Below are 19,757 nucleotides of genomic sequence, written 5' to 3' on the forward strand. Positions count from 1 at the left end.
GTCGCGGTTCAATATGGGGAGACCTCAAGCCATGCTCGTGCGGGGTTAAGTAGCCCCTCTTTGTGTCTTTGTGCATTTTAACACGAAAGTGTTTTATGCCGGGGTCCACGATCAACTTTCTGTAACGGACGTGACGTCAGCGGCGAACAAGTAAAATACAAATTCTTGACAGGGATGGTGTCACCATCTAAGAGCGTTGAAGCGAAGTACTGCATCACGACACTAACGTATGCCGACCATAAGCACTTGGCACTCTCAGCGCAGCGGCAGCTCCAACACGGTGTAGCCTGGCCTGGGTGGTGTGGGCCTTCTGCTGAAAACACGACACAGTTCCTACACATGGGTTGTCTTTCGCATCGGATTAGCCTGTGATGTCTCATGGCCTATGGAGTGCAGCTTCAACATGCATTAGCAGTGCTTACACGCCGCCTACTGCTTCGCTTGCGGTAGCAACAACTAAGAAAACTGCTATGCTAAGCGGCGCAGAAAGGCAACGACATGGACAAGAGAATCTAGCGTTGGTCTGGTGAGACGTGCCAGCGTGTCCAATAATGGAGAGCTATAGCTGAGTGAGTTTATGGGCCAGCGGGCCCAGCGGGCGAGCGGAGACGGCAGCGGACAGCTGCACAAGAGGAAGAATTTTAGCTCAGTGATCCCTCACTCGGTCAAGCAGAGCACTTTGATGCACCACCTGTCGAACAAGGTTAGAGTTACCGTGAAAAGATCAATACGCTCACTTCAGGTTCTCAGTCACAGTCATCCACTTCAAATCACTGCTAAATGGTCTCCTTGCTGAAACCTTTCACAGGATACAGAGGTACTCTTCCATGGTGAAACACCTCTGAGGCGTTTTCGCCTGCAGGTGAGCCAGCGCCGCGTTTTAAGACAATGCCGACGACATGCCGCTGTTCAGGTCGGTAGTCGCCATGTCTGTTTCAAAAAGACGCTGGTCCACTGCGCACGCTATGCTGGGGAGGAGATACCAGCAAGTGAGCGGCGCGCTCCGTAAACATGATGGCCGCCCCATCGTACTGCGCATGCGCAGTGGAGTCTGCGCTCTAGGCCCGCTGAGCTAGAACTCTCCAACACTGCAACAGCAGCCCAGTGTTGACTGCCGAATAGCTGCCAAGTCTCAAGATTGATTTGGCAGTACTTTTGGAATGTGTCTGAGGCGTGGTGATGTGAGCAGGGGCATGCTGCTTAAGGGGGGCTCCTCCTGGCTCTTGTTGGCAAAGAGAAATGCAAAGCATTGACTCAGGTTGCAAAGTTTGAAATTGCATTTGCTGAAACATTCTGCAAATCTAGTAACTGTTTTGAACAGATTAGCCTAACCTAACTCAACCTAGACAACCTAAGCCAACCTAACCTTTTAGGTGTTGCTGTCAAAGAGAAATGCCAAGTACTGCCCAGGATGTACATTTTGAAATTGCTTTAATTGGAAACTGCTGAAATGTAGTCACCTCTTGGACAAGCAAACCTGACCAAACGCAAGCTAACCTAACCTAAAGTCTTACGCATGAGTTATTGATGTCATCGAGAAGTGCTGAACACTGACCAAGTACTCAGAATGTAAGGTATGAAACTGCGTTTATTGAAACCTTCTGCAAATGTCACCATGTGAGACAAAGTAACCTAAGCCACCAGGCTCTATAGTTGGGCGAGTAAGATAACATGCGTTGCTTCAGCACGAAAAGATGCACATGAAGACAAGAAACACAGGACGAGCGCTCTCCTTACCCAACCTAACTTCTTGCTGTATATCAATAACTTACCTGACCATGTTTCACCAAAAATACAGCTTTACGCTGTGTCATTTATCAGGACATTACCTGCAATGAGGTTCACCTTCCTAAAATAGCTCTTTTGAAATATTTTGTATATGTATGCAGTCTTGCCACATTATTTTGGCGCGTGTCGCTAAACTGAGACAAAAAGTCATTAAATTTCCGCTAAATTTTGCTTCAATGTCTCTAAAATTGTTGCTAGAACTGTCGAGTGAATTTTAAATAATGTAGGTGTTTTTGAACACTATAACATAAGCTAACATTGTGTAAATAATCTACCAAAGTGTTTCATGTTTACCTAGTGTTTGTGCAAGTGAAGAATAAATAGTAAGTTTACCAGCATAAAGTCCAGGGATTTTATGTAGTAATATATCAACATACAATGAGGCAAGCTGAAAATCTGCATTAACCTTTAGAATGTAGGGTTACAAATCTAGGAGAATTACAAAAACATGGGCAACCTGATATTCTTAGTACAACAATTAAGGCACTTCCACCGCATTACCCCAGCAAATTTTCTAGTTCTCGGCACTTGACAAAGCATAAGACCCTTCAACATGGGCTTGGTCGTATGTTGGTAGCACAACAATGGCAATTGCGTCATCTTTATGTAGGTCAAATATTACATTCCTGTCCCTTGGTCCACCTGAACGTTTCATGCAGTACTGATTTGTCCTGAAGCCAAGAAACTTAAGTGGTGTGCTCAGATTCGCGTGAACGACCCTGACACTTCGATATGCACAACTGTCGAAAAAAAAAAAAGAATTCTGGGGTTTTACGCGCCAAAACCCCGACCTGATTATGAGGCACGCCATAGTGGGGGACTCCGGAAATTTGGACCACCTGGGGTTCTTTAACGTGCACCTAAATCTAAGTGCATGGGTGACTTTAACTGTCAATCTGACTGATTAGCCACAACTGCACTCTGAATATCACCATACACTTTGTTGCAATTAGCTTCGGTAAATTAATTTACTGCTACAGTTATGAATATTCACTAATCAAGCAGTTTAGCAAAGGTGCAGAACCAGCACCACTACGTCCCATTAAAATCAGTCTTATAGAAGCTTAAACAAAGAAACATGCTTTTTATGAGCATGATGTATATGTTATGAACCACAAGCACGATGTGGAAACCACTGATGTGAAGACAATAATTTCTTCCTCAGAGTCCATGCACTGTACAGCCAAGTTGGGTGACTTGTACTTGTAGTTTTGGAATAATAAAAGTGCTTCCTAGAAAACCATTTTTGAAGCAACTTTCCTAACTTTAATGTTGCTAAAATGTCGCCAATTCTTCTGCTATGTCACTAAAATGCCCCTGTTCACTATAGATAGAAAAAATTGTCAGTAAACTTACGAGGAAGTATCTAAATCTAGCAACAAAATCACTAAAATGGCAACACTGCCTGTATGTCTTTTTCAACACGTACCTCACTGTCATCTTTCATTTACTAATATAATGAAGGTTCGTCCCAGCAAAAAGTGTCTGTATACAATACCTGGGTGTTATATTTACAGACTTCTCATGGTCTAAAAACACTGATCTAACCTATACTAAAGTGCTTTCTTGTCTTGACTATTTACAATGCACACTTCATTCAGCTCCCATAGCTACCAAATTGCTTACCTCAAGTTACAAGAGCTGAGTGCATCCTATCCTAGTACATGGCTCAGTAATTTGGAATCCCTACTTAAAATGGGACAATTTGAAGCTCGGATCAGCTCACGACAACCACTTTATATGCCAGCGTTATGATCACGACTTCTCCCTCTCTTCGAACATCTCTTGTTTGAATCTCACTACTCTTTATGCATGTCATCAGAATGAATGCCTTAAATTTCTTCAGACTGTAACTAATACTCGACGCTGCTTACCTTTACATTACATTAAATTTTTCAAACCTAGCTTCGACTAGAACTTCTCACCCTCTAAATATAGCACTGGTTTATGGCAGAACTGATAGATTTAAACACAGCCTCTTCTCTCGTACTATTGAATGGTGGAACATGTTGCCCAGTGATGTCAGGTCTTAGTCACCCAAAGGAATTTGTAACTATTAACAGTTGCTAATATTGTCTTAATGTTGACTGTGTATTGTGCACTGTTTGTTTTTACCCCACTCCTGCAAAACCTTTCCTAGGGTTGCAATATGCACAAATAATAAAAAATCCTAACCTAATAACAACTTTACTGAGGGGTATTAATAGGATCAGGCTGCATGTTTTTCATATAGTGTCCCAGATAGTATATCTGGTATAATTGGCCAATAAAGTAGCATCAATATGTCAATATAATAAATATTATATATATATAATATGTCAATAAGTATAATATGGATAGAATTGAACATGCTCTCGGGAACGGAGGAAACCTAAAAGCAGTGAAGAAGAAACTAGGAATAGGCAAGAATTAGATGTATGTGTTAAGAGACAAAGCCGGCAATATCATTACTAATATGGATAATATAGTTCAAGTGGCTGACGAGTTCTATAGAGATTTATACAGTACCAGTGGCACCCACGAAGATAATGGAAGAGGGAACAGTCTAGAGGAATTTGACATCCCACAAGTAACACCGGAAGAAGTAAAGGAAGCCTTGGCAGCTATGCAAAGGGGGAAGGCAGCTGAGGAGAATCAGGTAACAGCAGATTTGTTGAAGGATGGTGGGCAGATTGTTCTAGAAAAACTGGCCACCCTGTATACGCAATGCCTCATGACCTCGAGTGTACTGGAATCTTGGAAGAATGCCAACATAATCTTAATCCATAAGAAAGGGGACGCCAAAGATTGAAAAATTTTAGACCAATCAGCTTACTGTTCGTTGCCTACAAAGTATTTACTAAGGTAATCGCAAATAGAATCAGGAACACTTGGACTTCTGTCAACCAAAGGACCAGACAGGATTTTGTAAAGGCTACTCAACAATAAACCATATTCACACTATCAATAAGGTGATAGAGAAATGTGCAGAATTTAACCGACCCTTATATATAGCTTTCATAGATTACGAGAAAGCGTTTGATTCAGTCTAAATTTCAGCAGTCATGCAGGCGTTACGAAATGAGGGTGTAGACGAGCCGTATGTAAAAATACTGAAAGATATATATATCGGTTCCACAGCCACAGTAGTCCTACATAAAGAAAGCAACAAAATCCCAATAAAGAAAGGCGTCAGGCAGGGAGATACGATCTCTCCAATGCTATTCACAGCGTGCTTACAGGAGGTATTCAGAGACCTGAATTGGGAAGAATTGGGGATAAGAATTAATGGAAAATGCCTTAGTAACTTGCGATTCGCTGATGATATTGCCTTGCTTAGTAACTCAGGGGACCAATTGCAATGCATGCTCACTGACCTGGAGAGACAAAGCAGAAGGGTGTGTCCAAAAATTAATTTGCAGAAAAATAAAGTAATGCTTAACAGTCTCGGAAGATAACAGCAGTTTACGATATGTAGCAAGGCACTAGAAGTAGTAAGGGAATACATCTACTTAGGGCTGGTAGTGACCGCGGATTCGGATCATGAGACTGCAATAACCAGAAGAATAAGAATTGGCTGGGGTGTGTTTGACAGATATTCTCAGATCATGAACAGCAGGTTGCCATTATCGCTCAAGAGGAAAGTGTATAACAGCTGTGTCTTTCCAGTACTCACGTACGGTGAAGAAACCTGGAGGCTTACGAAAAGGTTTCTACTTAAATTGTGGGCGACACAACGAGCTATGGAAAGAAGAATGATGGGTGTAACTTTAAGGGATAAGGAAAGAGCAGATTGGGTGAGGGAACAAACGCGAGTTAATGACATCTTAGTTGAAATCAAGAAAACGAAATGGGCATGGGCAGGACATGTAATGAGGAGGGAAGATAACCGTTGGTGATTAAAGGTTACGGACTGGATTCCAAGGGAAGGGAAGCGTAGCAGGGGGCAGCAGAAAGTTAGCTGGGTGGATGAGATTAAGAAGTTTCCAGGGACAACATGGCCACAATTAGCATATGACCGGGGTGGTTGGAGACGTATGAGAGAGGCGTTTGCCCTGCAGTGGGCGTAGCCAGGCTGATGATGAATGAGCAATGTGTACTGCATAATCAAGCAATAAATTGCGGTATACTCGTGTATAAGCCACCACCGTGTATAGCTTGCACCCCCCCTGCTTTCGGATGCAAAAAATGTGGGAAAAAACAGAAAAACAAAATGTGCTTAGTCCCACAATGTGCTACAAGATGGCACCAGTTAGTTTTTCCCACTCACCGCATACAATTATCATCGTCACTGCGCATCGACATAACAGACAGAATGAAGGCTCGGCTGGCCGACTGCCGAACGGACTTAGCCGTGATTCCTCGTGGCTTGACAAGCATGCTGCAATCGCTCGATATTTTTGCAAATTGGCCATTCAAGACAGAATTTCGGCAGTGCTACGTCGATTGGATGGCCGCAGGCAACCACGAAACAACTATGGCAGGATGACTGAAGCAAGCGTCTCTTCAGCAAGTGTGGGGTTGGATTCTGGACGCGTGGCGTCCAGAATAGTGGATACTATCGATAGTGGACACTATCGCAAAGAGCCTTAGAGTCACGGGCATTTCAAGTGTCATGGACGGCACAGAGGACGACCAGCTCTGGGAGCGCACCGGTGAGGTGAGCTCATCCGACAGTGGTGAGAGTGCCGATGAGCTGAGCTCGTCCGAGAGAGATTAGCTTGAAAGCCACGCTAAGTGGTGAAATAACATGCTGATATCTGTCACCAGTTTTTTAATTATCTGACCCAGAAGTCGCAGTGCCACTAAAGTGTGTTAATGTGTAGCTGTAGGCTTGATAACCTGCGCCTGAGAAGTGTGGCTTATATACGATATATACGGTAAAATCTCTCACCTGGGCAGTTAGCTTCCTGGCACAGAAATTTTTGAGAAGTGGAATAAGGAGTGGATTGCTCCAAGTAAGCAGCAAGCTAACGTTATCCCATCGGTCTCACTTCATGCACCATCAAGGTGCAGTGCCTACAACACCACTGGTGGCACTCATCACACCAGCATAGCAAGATGTCTGGTAGCTGCTAGAGTGCTCTTCCTTCTGCCCAGTGGGAGTTGCCTTTGCATAAGTCCTCTGTTGTGTCATTGCGCCAGAAAGGCGGCAGACAGAATGAGTACAACCAGAGCCATGGCGCACACGGTAAGCATTTAATTTATTGCACACGTGAAGAGTATTTATGCAGGTGAGCGATGGCGCACCTACGTAAATATGTTGTTGATAAGATGGCTATATAAGGGTAGATTGTGATCACATGTCGTCCTAAAAAAAAAAAGAACCTCAACTGATGAAAGCAAAGTAAGCAATAAAAATGCTACATGCTATGTCGTCTTTTTGCTGCTCAGTTCCTGTCCAATTTCTGGCATGATAATGTTTTTTCCTCATATATTCTGCATCTCTTCACTGTTCCCGAGTTGAACCACCCCATTTGTGGACAGTCTGCAAAGCGTGGCATCAGCAAATCGTAGCAGCTGGTGGCACAACCACTCTGTACAGCTGTGGTATCGCTGCCTCGCATTATGGTTGAAGCTGCCTTTTGTTCTTTCTTTATTCCTTTATAAAGGTCTAGCAAAGCACTTCGGGATTCCTGTTAACATTCCCCGGCAGACATCAAAACCATTCAGGAAGTGCACCCATACTAGCTGTCACTGTATCGTGTTAACCCGATTGTTCATAACCTTTGGATTTATTAAATCGGGTTCATGGAGTTACACACATGAGCAAGAAAATTGAAACTTTTGTTTTATGCAGACAAACTTTGAAGAAAGATTTGTGCTATTTGAATGTTGTTTTTTATCTGAATGTTCTGTTGTTATCTGATTGTTGTTTTTGATTTCACGTCAACAGCACTGCGTTAGTGGACATATCGAGCATATCAAACTACCCCTCAGACACGATCATAAGCATCATAAGTGCAGCTAGCCCTCTGTTCAACGCACTGCAATAGCAGCTGCAGCAGAGACTAGACTTTCTTCATGCTGGCTTAAAGTGAAAAGCACATGAGTGCCTTTTGTCCTCACAGGCCCACGAGTGCAGTAAGAGAACACAGTAGTTCAATCGGTCATTCTCTTCCTTGTTGTCAGGAAGCGAAGTGGGAACGACAGTTCCAACGCTTGCATAATTTTGCTAGTGACCTCAACTTGATTATTTCTGATCAAACAAAGTGTGATAAAAGCATTAAGCAATTAATCAGAAGATTAATCGTCAATCGTCCAGCCTTAGTGCAATAAGCCATATTTGTCCTCTTTAAGGCGGCATGCGGAGCTGAAGAGTCAACTTTTGAACTGCTGCACAAATTTTGATAAAAATTTTAGGGATGGCTTATCTTGTCATTAGTATATGTTCTAAATTTCAGCACCCTAGCACGAAGAGAGCAGTCCATATTGAGCAATCAAGTGTGTCGAGTTAGGAAAACTATCATTTCAAAAATAATAAACATATACTAATTGTTTGTGATTAGATACCTTCTAGATGGTTTACTAGTGCAGGATAAAGCAAATCGCATATTTTTTTGCCATTTCTGTAATATTGTCATCCCTCTAAAAACAAAGTCCATTCCTTTTGTTGTCATTATATGTCAGCCATCTGATAATTTATTGCGTTGGAAAATATTTATGGATGTAAAATGTACCTCACCTTGTTCCTGACAAAATTTCAGTTATAAGACACCTTGTAAGCAGCTTTTAGCGAAGCAGTTTGGAAATGACAGTTTTTCTAAAGGTTTTGTTTGGCCAAAAAGAGCAAGTTGAGAACAATGAGCTTAAAGATTTTGGAACATGCTATCTTATCTTAAGAACCAAAAATTATTATAAATTATTAATAAAAGTGCCCTGCTTCATACGTTTGGCCATCCTCTTCACAATTTGAACCTGCTCTGCAGCAACAGCTTCAAGTCGCCTTTCTTTTCTTTTTTTTATCTTTATAACAGTGCAGCATTCTTGCCTGCACTCGTAGACAAGCTTGCCACAGCTTGAATTATGTCTTTCTTTTTTAGTTTTTACTTTGCGGTCTGCTGTACTCTCGATGGAAGGTATCTCATGATTTAAAAAGCATGAAAAAGAAGCTCTCCCAATGCGGGCATTCGCTCTGTGTTTAGTTGCTTGTGCGGTTGCGTCTCGAACACAATGTTCACGGGCGCTCTGACGGTGAGTCCATGCCACCGTTACGAGAAGAGAGTTAATTTTCTTTTTTTCTACGGCACAGATTGCAACAAAACCTGGTGATGAGCTTCTTTATATGTCTAGGTATGCAAAATAAATAAATTTAGAAAACGCATTTTTTTTTACGAAAATCTCGATTTTAGCCCCGCATCCCCCCTCAAGTGCTTATCCACCCATTCATTTTTGCAGCGGGCACAGACCCGCGCAAAACGAAAATCTTAAAATAAAGTGTGAAACTAGCTAAAATGACAAATCTTATTTTAAAATATTCCAATTGTGCTGTTCTTTCATGTGTAGTTATAAGAAATGTGTGCAAAAATTTTCTCACATTTAAATGGCTTAGTAAAAAAAGGAAACAGAGTGTGCGTTTTCAGAATATTTTTACTCAAGTCATTAATGTTTCAGCCTCAATAAATTTTTTCCCACTTTTGCCTGTTGCTGTAGTTCATGCTAAAAATAATTTTAAACTATATTAAAAATAAGTAATTTTCAAGAAACTTGCTTTCAAAGTTGGCAGAAAATGTCTTTTTTACTAGATTCATACTTAAATTAAACATCAAGGCCCTCCAGATAAATATACATGAGAAGGCTCATTATACACACCAGCCTCTAAGCTTGAGTTGAGAAATTGTATCTAGAAAAGTAAATTTTGCTTGAGGCGATAAAAAAAAATTTTGAATTCCATAAAGATTCTCACCAGTAGGCACTGCCATACTGTGTCTTCACTGCAGAGCACGCACATGCCAGAAACGAATTCTTGGCGTGCTTATGAACTCGGGATCTATTATATGTGAGCACATGTGCTGTTTTATGTAAGGTAAATGGCAGCAAGTAATTAAATTACGTACACTATTTGCATGTTGATGCCCCCACAACTGCCGTTTACATATTACATTTGTGTGATAAAATTAAACTATGACTGCTTCAAGGTCGTCATGAGGGCCCGAGAGTTATCATTGTGCACGATGCTGATTCGTTGTTCTGGAAGCATAGCAGAGAAAAAATTACCGTGCAATTCTTCTGCCTTCATGTTGGACAGAATGAGGCAAAGTTGGCCACTGCAAAACGCTCACATTGATGCTGTGTTTGCTTACCTGACCACCACAAGCCACAAACATAAAAAGTGGTAAACTGGTGAAAATACACTGTTCACAATGTATTTATAGAGATGTCAACCAACACAGCACACATTCGCTTGGCAAGGTGCCAGCGAGCATATGAGTGACTGAAGAATAGCTGGCAGCTTGTACGTGTTCTGCAGTGAAGACACAGTTTGGCAGTGCGTGCTGGCGAGACTAGTTGACTTCAACATGTTTTTGCACCTCAAACAACATTTACTGATGTAAAATTTCTAGATCACAAGCTAAGAGGTTGGTACGTATAAAAAGCCACCTTGTGTACTTTTACCTGAAGGGCCTTGGCACTTAATCTAGGCCACGAATCTTGTGAAAAAGTCATTTTCTGCAAAATTTAGAAGAAATTTCCTTGAAAAGTACTTTTTTAATAATGTAAAATTATTTTTAGCATACACTACAGCAGCAGGAGAAAGCAGGAAATAACTTATTGTGGCTGAAGCATTTAACAATGTTCGCGCAAAAAAAGTTGAGAAAATGCACAATTTTATTGCTTTTTTTTACTGAGCCAATTAAGTGCTGAAAATTCTTACATGCATTCACTTATAATGTCATGTGAGAGGACAATCAAAGCTGTTATTTCACATGACAACTCATCAGCTAGACATCTTCTATCCTCTTCTATCTTCTCTTCCTCCTACTGTATTCCTGCACAAATAAACTTCTCAGTGCTGTTCCCAGTTTAACTGCAACAATATTCTAATGTAAGATTTGTCATTGTACCTACTTTCACACTTGATTTTAAAAAGATGAACCTACGAATTTCGCTTTTTTTAGGAAAACTTAAATGAGCACTTAGTTGACCAAAACATATTTTATAAGAGAAATATTTTGATGAAACCTGATTCACACAATCACCAACTAGCTAAATTTTTTTCCAAGACAGTCGCTTTTCAGCTCTGGGACGTTTCACATGGAATGACCCACTGCCAAGCTAGCAGCAATCAGCCATAACAAGACTTAGAGCAGGCTAAAGAATAGCCATACATGTTTCCAACATTCATAAAGAGGCATGCTTAAAATCACACTTTGAGATTGAGCATGTCACTGTACAAAACCATTAAACAGCGGCAGCAGGCTCTCGGCTAGAACAGCTGCTTCATGAATTTAAATTAGAAGTGCACTGGTAACCTCGGTATCTAAACTATGCACTCTGCAGGATCTGCAAAAAGCCTGAATTTCCACATAGCTCTAGGTTTTGAGCTGCATGTCCGCAGAAGAATGAAAAAAAAAAAATGATGCGTTGTGTTCACTTACAGATCGCATGCACAAAGTCTGTACAAGTATCCCGCAAGCTTTTGACACCAAATACAGTACATTGTACAACGGTATATCAAAGCACTGGAAAAAAAAAGTTAAATGGAGCTCACAGAAGAGACTATGGTGGGTGAAAGTTCTTCTCTATTCTTTTTTCAGGCAAACAAAGCATGTATGTTACTCTGCACAAGAAACAGTGCAGTGAACAAAATGGCCAGCTGACTGCGTGCAACTCAATGTACACAGAAGAGCAGTCACTACAAGCAGCTAAATGCTGCACAAGGCCATCAGGTGCATCAAAGGGCACAATGTGATCTGCGGCAGGCTTCAGTATGGGAGCCAAGCAGCAAGTTTCCCATCTGATACAACAAACCACTATATAGAGCAATCACAACTAATAATCAACTCTTGATTACAACAGCCATCTTAAGGATCAACTGTGCAATGCATGATGCCCACATTAGAATCGTGGCTGAATTTTGTTTAATCTTATCACTCAAACCAGCAGCAATATGAAATTCACGTATTAGAGGAATTCCCCCCCCCCCCCCCCCGCACAAGCATAGCATTCCAAAATGGAAGCACTAATGCTAAGGCAATACCTGCACAGCATTTTTAACAACAGCCAATACTTGCACCAACATTGTGACTGAAGTGAGTAATGCAGGGTGAAAAATCAGGCAAGTTGATATGCGTTCATAGCTGCAACAGTGCTACTGGGCAAGGATTAAAAAAAAGAAGGGGACATCACGTGGTGCAGTGCCATGTAGTGTGCTTCTTTTTTTTTAACCTTGTCCAGTAGCACTGTTGCAGCCATTAGCTATGTTATACACCATAGGGTCTCATAGTATGATAAACTGGAGCATTGCTTAACACGGCTGTACACTTGCATGTCAAAAAGCAACACTAGAAAAAGCCTTTCCTAGTTGGTTTCCAGGCATACAACATATGCGCATAAATTAGCAACAAGAAACATGACGAACACTAGCCAACACTTGACACAGAACGGAAAGGCCAGGTGACCACATACCGGTGATGGCGAGTGGCGGCTGCCACCACTGGCCGTGGGGTGTCCGGCTCACTGGTTACATCAACAGCTATGATTGGGTCTCTGTCTAGCTGCTGGCTCCAGTCTGGCAGCCTAGACTCCAAGTCAAGAAGCAAGTCCTGTACTCGGTACACGCACAGCCAACCACTGTCCAGACCAATCACCAGCAGTGGGCCTCGTAGGGCCAGTGCCGTCACTCGACCGTTCCATCGCCGAGCAGCTACGATCTCCCGCACTTGATGGCCAGCATCCATCGATATGTACAACCTCATGTCAACTGCATAGGCAGTCAGAAAGTCAAGAAGCTGACGTCAGACTACATTTCAGCTACATTTCCAGATTTCGCTTCGTGACTAGTACATACTGATGGCCTAGTTACAAATTATACTAGAATACCAAAAAAGAACACAGGAACAGACACCACAAAGAACATTTTAGTAGAGCTGGGCATCAATTAAAGTTTTGAACCCATTTATTGGAACCATTTAAATGAATAATTAATCAATTAATTGGATTTGTGAATTGACCTACATAGCAACAAGAATCATTACAGTGATTTGTCACTATACATAATTTGAAGAAGAAAAGAAGTTGTGCTATTTGAATCGACAGTTGCCTTTATTATTACTTGAATGACACTCTGCACAAATGGGCATTCAATTTTACAAGCGTTGCGGTGAGTTCAGGCTTGCTTTTTGCCGGTGGCTTTAATGCATGAAGTCTTCAATTTAGTAAAAAAATCAAAGAGGGCGGCATCTATCTTCGTTCTGTGCCATGCCTCCTCCCTCGTTCCAAGTGCCTAAGGAAAATAAGGTGCCTCTGGGTGGTATTTGCCCTTTTTTTTCGGGCTGAGAAAAAATGCCTTACACTTGTGCGACAAAACACACAGAAAGAGGAGTAAACATTTCAGCAGATTTTGGCACAAGTGCAGCACAAATTTGAGGAAGCAGTCGAAGCTTTTCTTTTCCTTGCTGTTGAGCAAAAGAAGCGGGGACATCAATGCCGGCGCTTGCCTGATATCGGCCACATGAGCTTAGCTGATTAATTGCGATTAAAGCTTTAATAAATTAATTGTAAGGTTAATCGATCAATCACCCAGCCCTACTTTTTAGTCTATTTCTTTGTCTTCATCTAAAATTGCACTATGCATATATACAGTCGACTTTTAACTCTGACAGGACCGACGAAATTGATAGGATTATTCGGCGGGTTGAATTAAACAAGATGCAGAAAAAACGCCACAACACATTGCCGATTGATTTGGCACCATGTACCCAAGTCTAACAGTTCCCTGAATCAAACGCGCACCTACTTTCTATGCGTCCGGAGTAGAAAACTAACGTAGAAATGACATTAAAGCTCCTAAACAAACACGAACTCTAATGTGCAGCCGATTCGTCAGCTAGAAAAAAGGGCAAGGTTCTAAGAAGTGTATAATAACGGCTGGTTTTCTAAAGTTATACCCCTGTCAAGAGGGCAAGTCAAGTGCACTTACGGAGAGTGCACTTCAAGACCTTGAGTGACACCTTAGGCTACGCAGTGCTTAACAGGAAAGCAGAGTGCGTTCGCACTAAAAAAAAAATTGTGACAGACTAAAACCATGTTTTTTGAAGATGTAGAATAAAATTTAAAAGAAACCTTTCAAAAAGAGATTGCTTTTGTTAGTTGTATTATAAATAAAGAACAATCGTAATCTAAATTTACTCAACAAAAACGAAAGTATATTTATCATAAGAGTGTTGCAAGTCAAGGCTGGCCAAGACAAATGCCTAGCCAATCCAGAACAAGATGGTGGCGTGCGACGAGGCAGCATTTGATCCTGCTAGAACAGAATATCAGTGAGTTCTGCCCCAATTATTTTGTTACACACTGTTCAACAGCTAAAATAAATTTCTGTGTCCTTTTTCTATGCATTACATTTGGTATTGTTGAAACCGCTGGCAGTGAGGCTCGACCAACACTCGACCAGCAAAGAGCGTTCCATGAATGCACTCCAACCGGAGTGCACTTTTCTGTGAATACACTCAGATTGCGACGCTCAGATTTGGGAAAGTGCACCTAAAGGGCCCCTGAAACGGTTCGGACAAATTTTGTAGACGCGTAGGGTACAGCTTAAGTAGAACATTCGAACCACAATTTAAGTGAAGCGTTACGTATTAATGGAGCTACAAGCGATTACAAGTTACCCTCCTCCCTAGCCATGCTTTTCCTCCTCAACTCGTTCGCCAAGCGATCGGAGCTGAGCTCCGCCTTCACTGGTTCTGCGTCTCGATGCGACGTCACATCGTCCATTCCCAGTTGTTTTAGAGCCTGCCCCCGCCTGCACGAAACCTCTCTGCTAGCCGCTTGGCCATCGACCCCAAGCGAGAGTTATCGAAGCAGCGTGTGTTGCGAGCATTCTGTCGCAGCGCCGAACGTGTCTGGTATTCTGGTAACCACACACTAGCTGAACGTTTCGAGAGAACGGTGGAGGCATAAACTCAATCTGATGAAGGAACTTTAGTGTAGACGTACGTGAGCTGCCTGATCGGCCTCCACGGTCCAGCCACCCGTTGGGGCAGAGCTTAACCAGCCAAACAAAGAGCTAATATTGTTCTAGCCAACTGTAAAACATTTTAAACATTTACAAAAACAACGTATTAACGATTACACTCCTGCGAAACATTTACACCAACGGCAAAGAGGAATACATTTTGTTGCTGCTACTGTGTGTGGTTCAGCTCTATGCCACCAGGTGGCAGCACTGTGCAGACCATTCACATTTGCGCTTCTGTTCATCCCCTGAAACGACACGCAAGGGGACACAGACAGGCCCTGTCCCTTTGCGCTTGCATTTACGCTAATACCGGACTCGCGAAACGCTATTGCATTAGTAATATTCCAGTATAAAGTGACGGCCGCAAACGGGCAAATCCTGGCGCCGATCGGATAGCGGCAGTCCGATGCGCTGCAGCCAGTCCGTTTGTCTACTGGCTTGCAGAGGGACACGATGTCACAGCTTGGCATATTGCCAGTCGTTACGTTTGCAGTCCACAACGCAACAAAGTCAAATCATAGCGCTCGCGAAAAGACAGACCGACACTGACGGTGGAGCTCTCATCAGAGACGGAGCACGTTGTAACACAAGCAGACAACACTTGCTGTGTGCCGGAAGTGCTTAAGTGTACTGAAAAATGTTTCTTGTGCATTTCCTTTATGTTACTTTCTTTTTATAAAAACAAATTAACTAACATTCCAACTATTACGAACATCATTTGTTTACCATAAAGTTGGAAAAATTATCGGTCACGCACCCTAGTCAGCCAATCGGATAGCTCGCCCCACTGACGTCATATGGGTGATTTGCGTCATATAGGTAGGGGCGGCTTAAAATTCCGCTGAGCAGTGTGCTGTGATCGGCAGCGACATACATTTTTAAAACCTTATAATAAATTACACGCTTTACGCAGAGCACTTAGATATGTCAATTAATGATCAGAACGACCTACTCTAACGACTCAGTACGCTTGTAGAAAATCGTCAAAATAGTTTCAGGGTCCCTTTAAAACTGAGTGCACTCTCCATAAGTGCACTAACTTGCACTAACTTAGGATGTATCGGCCACGGCTGTTTTGCATCTTAATGCGCGCTCAGCATGCAACAAGAGTGACGATATCATCCATCTTTTGGAGCAATTTACTTTTAAGTTTAATGTGATCATGATATCGGAAACATGGTACTACAGTAACTGTGCTATGCTGACTTTACAAGGTTATCGCCGCTTTTGTATTAATCGGCCCAGCAAAAAAGGCGGGGGTGTTGCACTTTTTGTTGAAAGCTATGCAAAATATGAATTAGTACCAGACTATACGACAGTAACAGATGACTACGAAATACTCACTGTAAAGAGTAAAAACAAGATAATATGTCTGGTGTATCGCCCACCGAGCGGCAATGTTGTCACTTTTCTAGATTTTTTTGAACCATTCCTACATTATGTAAGCATGAACAATTTGAAGCTTGTGTGTGGCGGCGATTTTAATATAGATGTACTTAAACAGAGTAACTCATCCTTCCAACTGAACACGTTCCTCCAGTCTGCAGGTTTTGTAAATACAATCACCACACCAACACGCATTACAAGTCATACATCTTCTTTACTTGACTTATTCATTGTTGATATGTCTACTACTGTATGCAACACAGGCACATTGGTGTCTGACATAAGCGACCACTGCCCTATATATTTAATCTACACCGATGACTCTAAGAAAGCAACTGACGACTGTCAACAATTCACTTATCAACGTATAACACAAGCAGGTTTAGAGCAGTTCAGGAATGACGTTATGAATCACGAATGGTTACATGTTTTGAACAAAACAGATGCAAATGAGGCATATAATGAATTTATTATAACTTTTACCGATATGTACGCCAGCAATTTTCCAATGAGGACAGCTAAATATTCCAAAAAAGTTAGAAAGCCTTGGGTTACTCATGAGCTTGCAAAAATGATCAAAACAAAAAATAATCTCTATCATTCCTTCTTGCGCACGCGGTGTGAATTAGCATTACAAACATTCAAAAAATTTAGAAACAGGCTAAATGCTGAACTAAGAAAAGCAAAGGCGGCGTACTATGAGGACTTATTTGCAAATGTTTCTAGACAACGCCCAGAGATTGCGTGGCAAACGATTAATCTTGTTCTAGGCCGCCGCAAGGACGATACGCACTTGACATCGATGAAGCTGGGCGCACGTGAGATAACAGGCACAGCGCTTTCCGATTACTTTAACCACCACTTCGTAACTGCACAAAGCGATATGGCTGAAGGAAATGATAGCATAGGGGTGGTTTGTCATAGCGATGCTGTTCGCGAAAGCGCATTCTTTGCACCTACTGATGAATATGAAGTATAGTGTGTACATGGGGCTGAAAAACAGTAAAGCTTTAGATGTAAATAATTTGCAGATTAAACCTATAAAACATGTTTTGCAATTTATTGTACCTCCGCTTGTGCACATTTACAACCTAATTTTAGAGACTGCAATTTTTCCAGATGCAATGAAACACGCGAAAGTCTCGGTTATTTATAAAGGTGGTGATCGAAATACTGCATCTAACTATCGACCGATATCGGTGCTCCCAATTTTTTCAAAAGGAATGGAAAAGCTTATTTTTGCTAGAATGACAGAATTTTTCAATAAACAGAGTGTGCTTACTGATTCACAATATGGATTTCGGAAAAACAGATCCACAGAAATGGCTCTTCTTGCGCTGAAAGAATACGTTTTGCAGAGCTTCGAAAACAACTACTACGCAGTCGGCATTTTTATAGACTTCAGTAAAGCTTTTGACAGCCTCAATCACGAGATTCTTATTCGGAAGCTTCATTTGTATGGAATTCGTGGGAAACCGCTAGAATTACTCAAATCATATCTGAAACATCGACGTCAGTACTGTTCCATTAATAAACATAACTCGTCCCTCTTAAGTATTGTATGTGGTGTGCCTCAAGGAAGTATTCTTGGGCCACTTTTGTTTAACGTTTTCATAAATGATATCGTAACCATAAACAGTGAGGTTCAATTCATTATGTACGCGGATGATTGCACACTGTGTGTCTCAGGTCCTGATGCGAATGAACTTGTGCAAAAATGTAATAAAATTATGGCAAGTTTGTCCGATTGGACACAGACAAATAAGCTTATAGTAAATTCAAAGAAAACAAAAGTTCTAATATTTCGCGCGAAAAATAAACCACTTAACATTAATCATGCGATTTATTTTCAGAGCCAACGCATTGAACTGGTTGAAGAATTTAAAATTCTTGGAGTATACTTTTCTTCTAATTTACGTTGGGATGCCCATATTAAACATCTCTGCGGAAAACTCTCTGCGGTTACCGGTGCTATGGCACGTTGTCGCACATTTCTACCTACGAGAGCAAAACTTCAAATATACTATGGTCTTTTCTTATCATATATAAATTACTCTTTCCTTGTCTGGGCTACAACATCTAAATCTAACTTGCAAAAGCTAGTAATACTTCAAAAGAAAATCGTTCGGTATATAGATAACGTTAATCGGCTTTCACCAACAGATAATATATTTCTCAAATACCGACTAAACCGCGTTGATAAATTATATGAACACAGATTACTAGAAACGATTTACTTCTCATCCGAATATGTTAAGAATTATTTTGCATCCCTTGCTCAGCTAGAACTCTGCACTCACACGAAACATACTACACGAAACCCCGAGGTGTGGAAGGTACCATGGTTCCGAAACAATTACAGCCTACAGTCCTTAACACATAATATACCGACTGTACTAAACAAATATAAGCACACAGCTACGCTAAATAAAAATGGTTTGCGTGACTACTTTCTTTCTTTATAGTGGCACTTTAGTACATTTGCATTCAAGTGTAAAATGTCATCTTCATGCATACGTACGAAATTGTAATGTTTGTTGTGTATAAAGATTTCAGTGTATATATCATGTGAGTGCTACTGCCATGTAAGGGACCCTGGGCCTCCGTCAAGCTGCTGCGACAGCTTTTTGCCCAGGTGTCCCTCCAGTTCCTTTTGTTTCTGGTAAATAAAATTGATTGATTGATTGATTGATTGATTGATTGATTGATTGATTGATTGATTGCCCATCTGAGAAGGGTATTAGCTTCACCACAGTACTACAGTGTTGTGCGGTAAAGCATATAAACACAATGAAGGCGGTTTTGGTTTTGTATCCGATAGCAGCGCGCAGCCAATTTTCGGCACAACTTTCCTAGAAAAAAAAGAAAGAGGGGCGTGCGACCGAATCGCACAAATACAGCAATCACACATTGTGAGCTACAGTTATTGCTTAGAAATCTTCCTAGGACAGGCCGAAGGTTGACATTTTCGACGAGAGATGAGTGTTCAACACATTCACTGTCTCCTAAGCTACCGAGACAGACGCTGCCACTAAAGAGGTCACTATTGGGGACACCATAGGAGTCGGGCACGTGGGTTCTGACTGGTAAAGTTCGAATTATCCGGCGAAGGTCAATTTTACGATCGGAATAACAAAAGTTCATGCCCTTAGAAATGCATGGGCTCTGGCCGCGACCTTCAGTTGGGATCGAATTAACCAAAACATAGATTTAACTGTAGTAAGAGTAATGGAAGATTACTGTACATACATAATAGCACTACACAGAAGGCTGAAATTATACCGCGTGAGGAAGTGGCAACCACTGCTACTGGCCACTTTCAATGCTATTTGTGCAGCAGGCTCCTCAGTGCATGCCATTGCTATTACTCATAAGAAAAAAAAAGACAGCAACCGTTCTGCTGTATTGACAGACATTTTTG

General features: G+C 41.6%; 1 protein-coding gene across 1 annotated transcript in view; it reads right to left on the bottom strand.

Annotated features, from left to right (window-relative positions):
- Positions 1-11,492: 11,492 nt before the first annotated feature.
- Positions 11,493-19,757, bottom strand: part of LOC142564844 (uncharacterized) — a 53,076-nt gene continuing 44,811 nt past the window's right edge. Inside the window, exon 8 of the mRNA XM_075676022.1 lies at positions 11,493-12,691. Coding sequence (XP_075532137.1) covers positions 12,351-12,691 — 341 coding nt within the window. The 3' untranslated portion in view covers positions 11,493-12,350. The remainder of the gene's footprint in view (positions 12,692-19,757) is intronic.

Source organism: Dermacentor variabilis, chromosome 11 (genome assembly GCF_050947875.1).
Source record: "Dermacentor variabilis isolate Ectoservices chromosome 11, ASM5094787v1, whole genome shotgun sequence".
NCBI lineage: Eukaryota > Metazoa > Arthropoda > Arachnida > Ixodida > Ixodidae > Dermacentor > Dermacentor variabilis.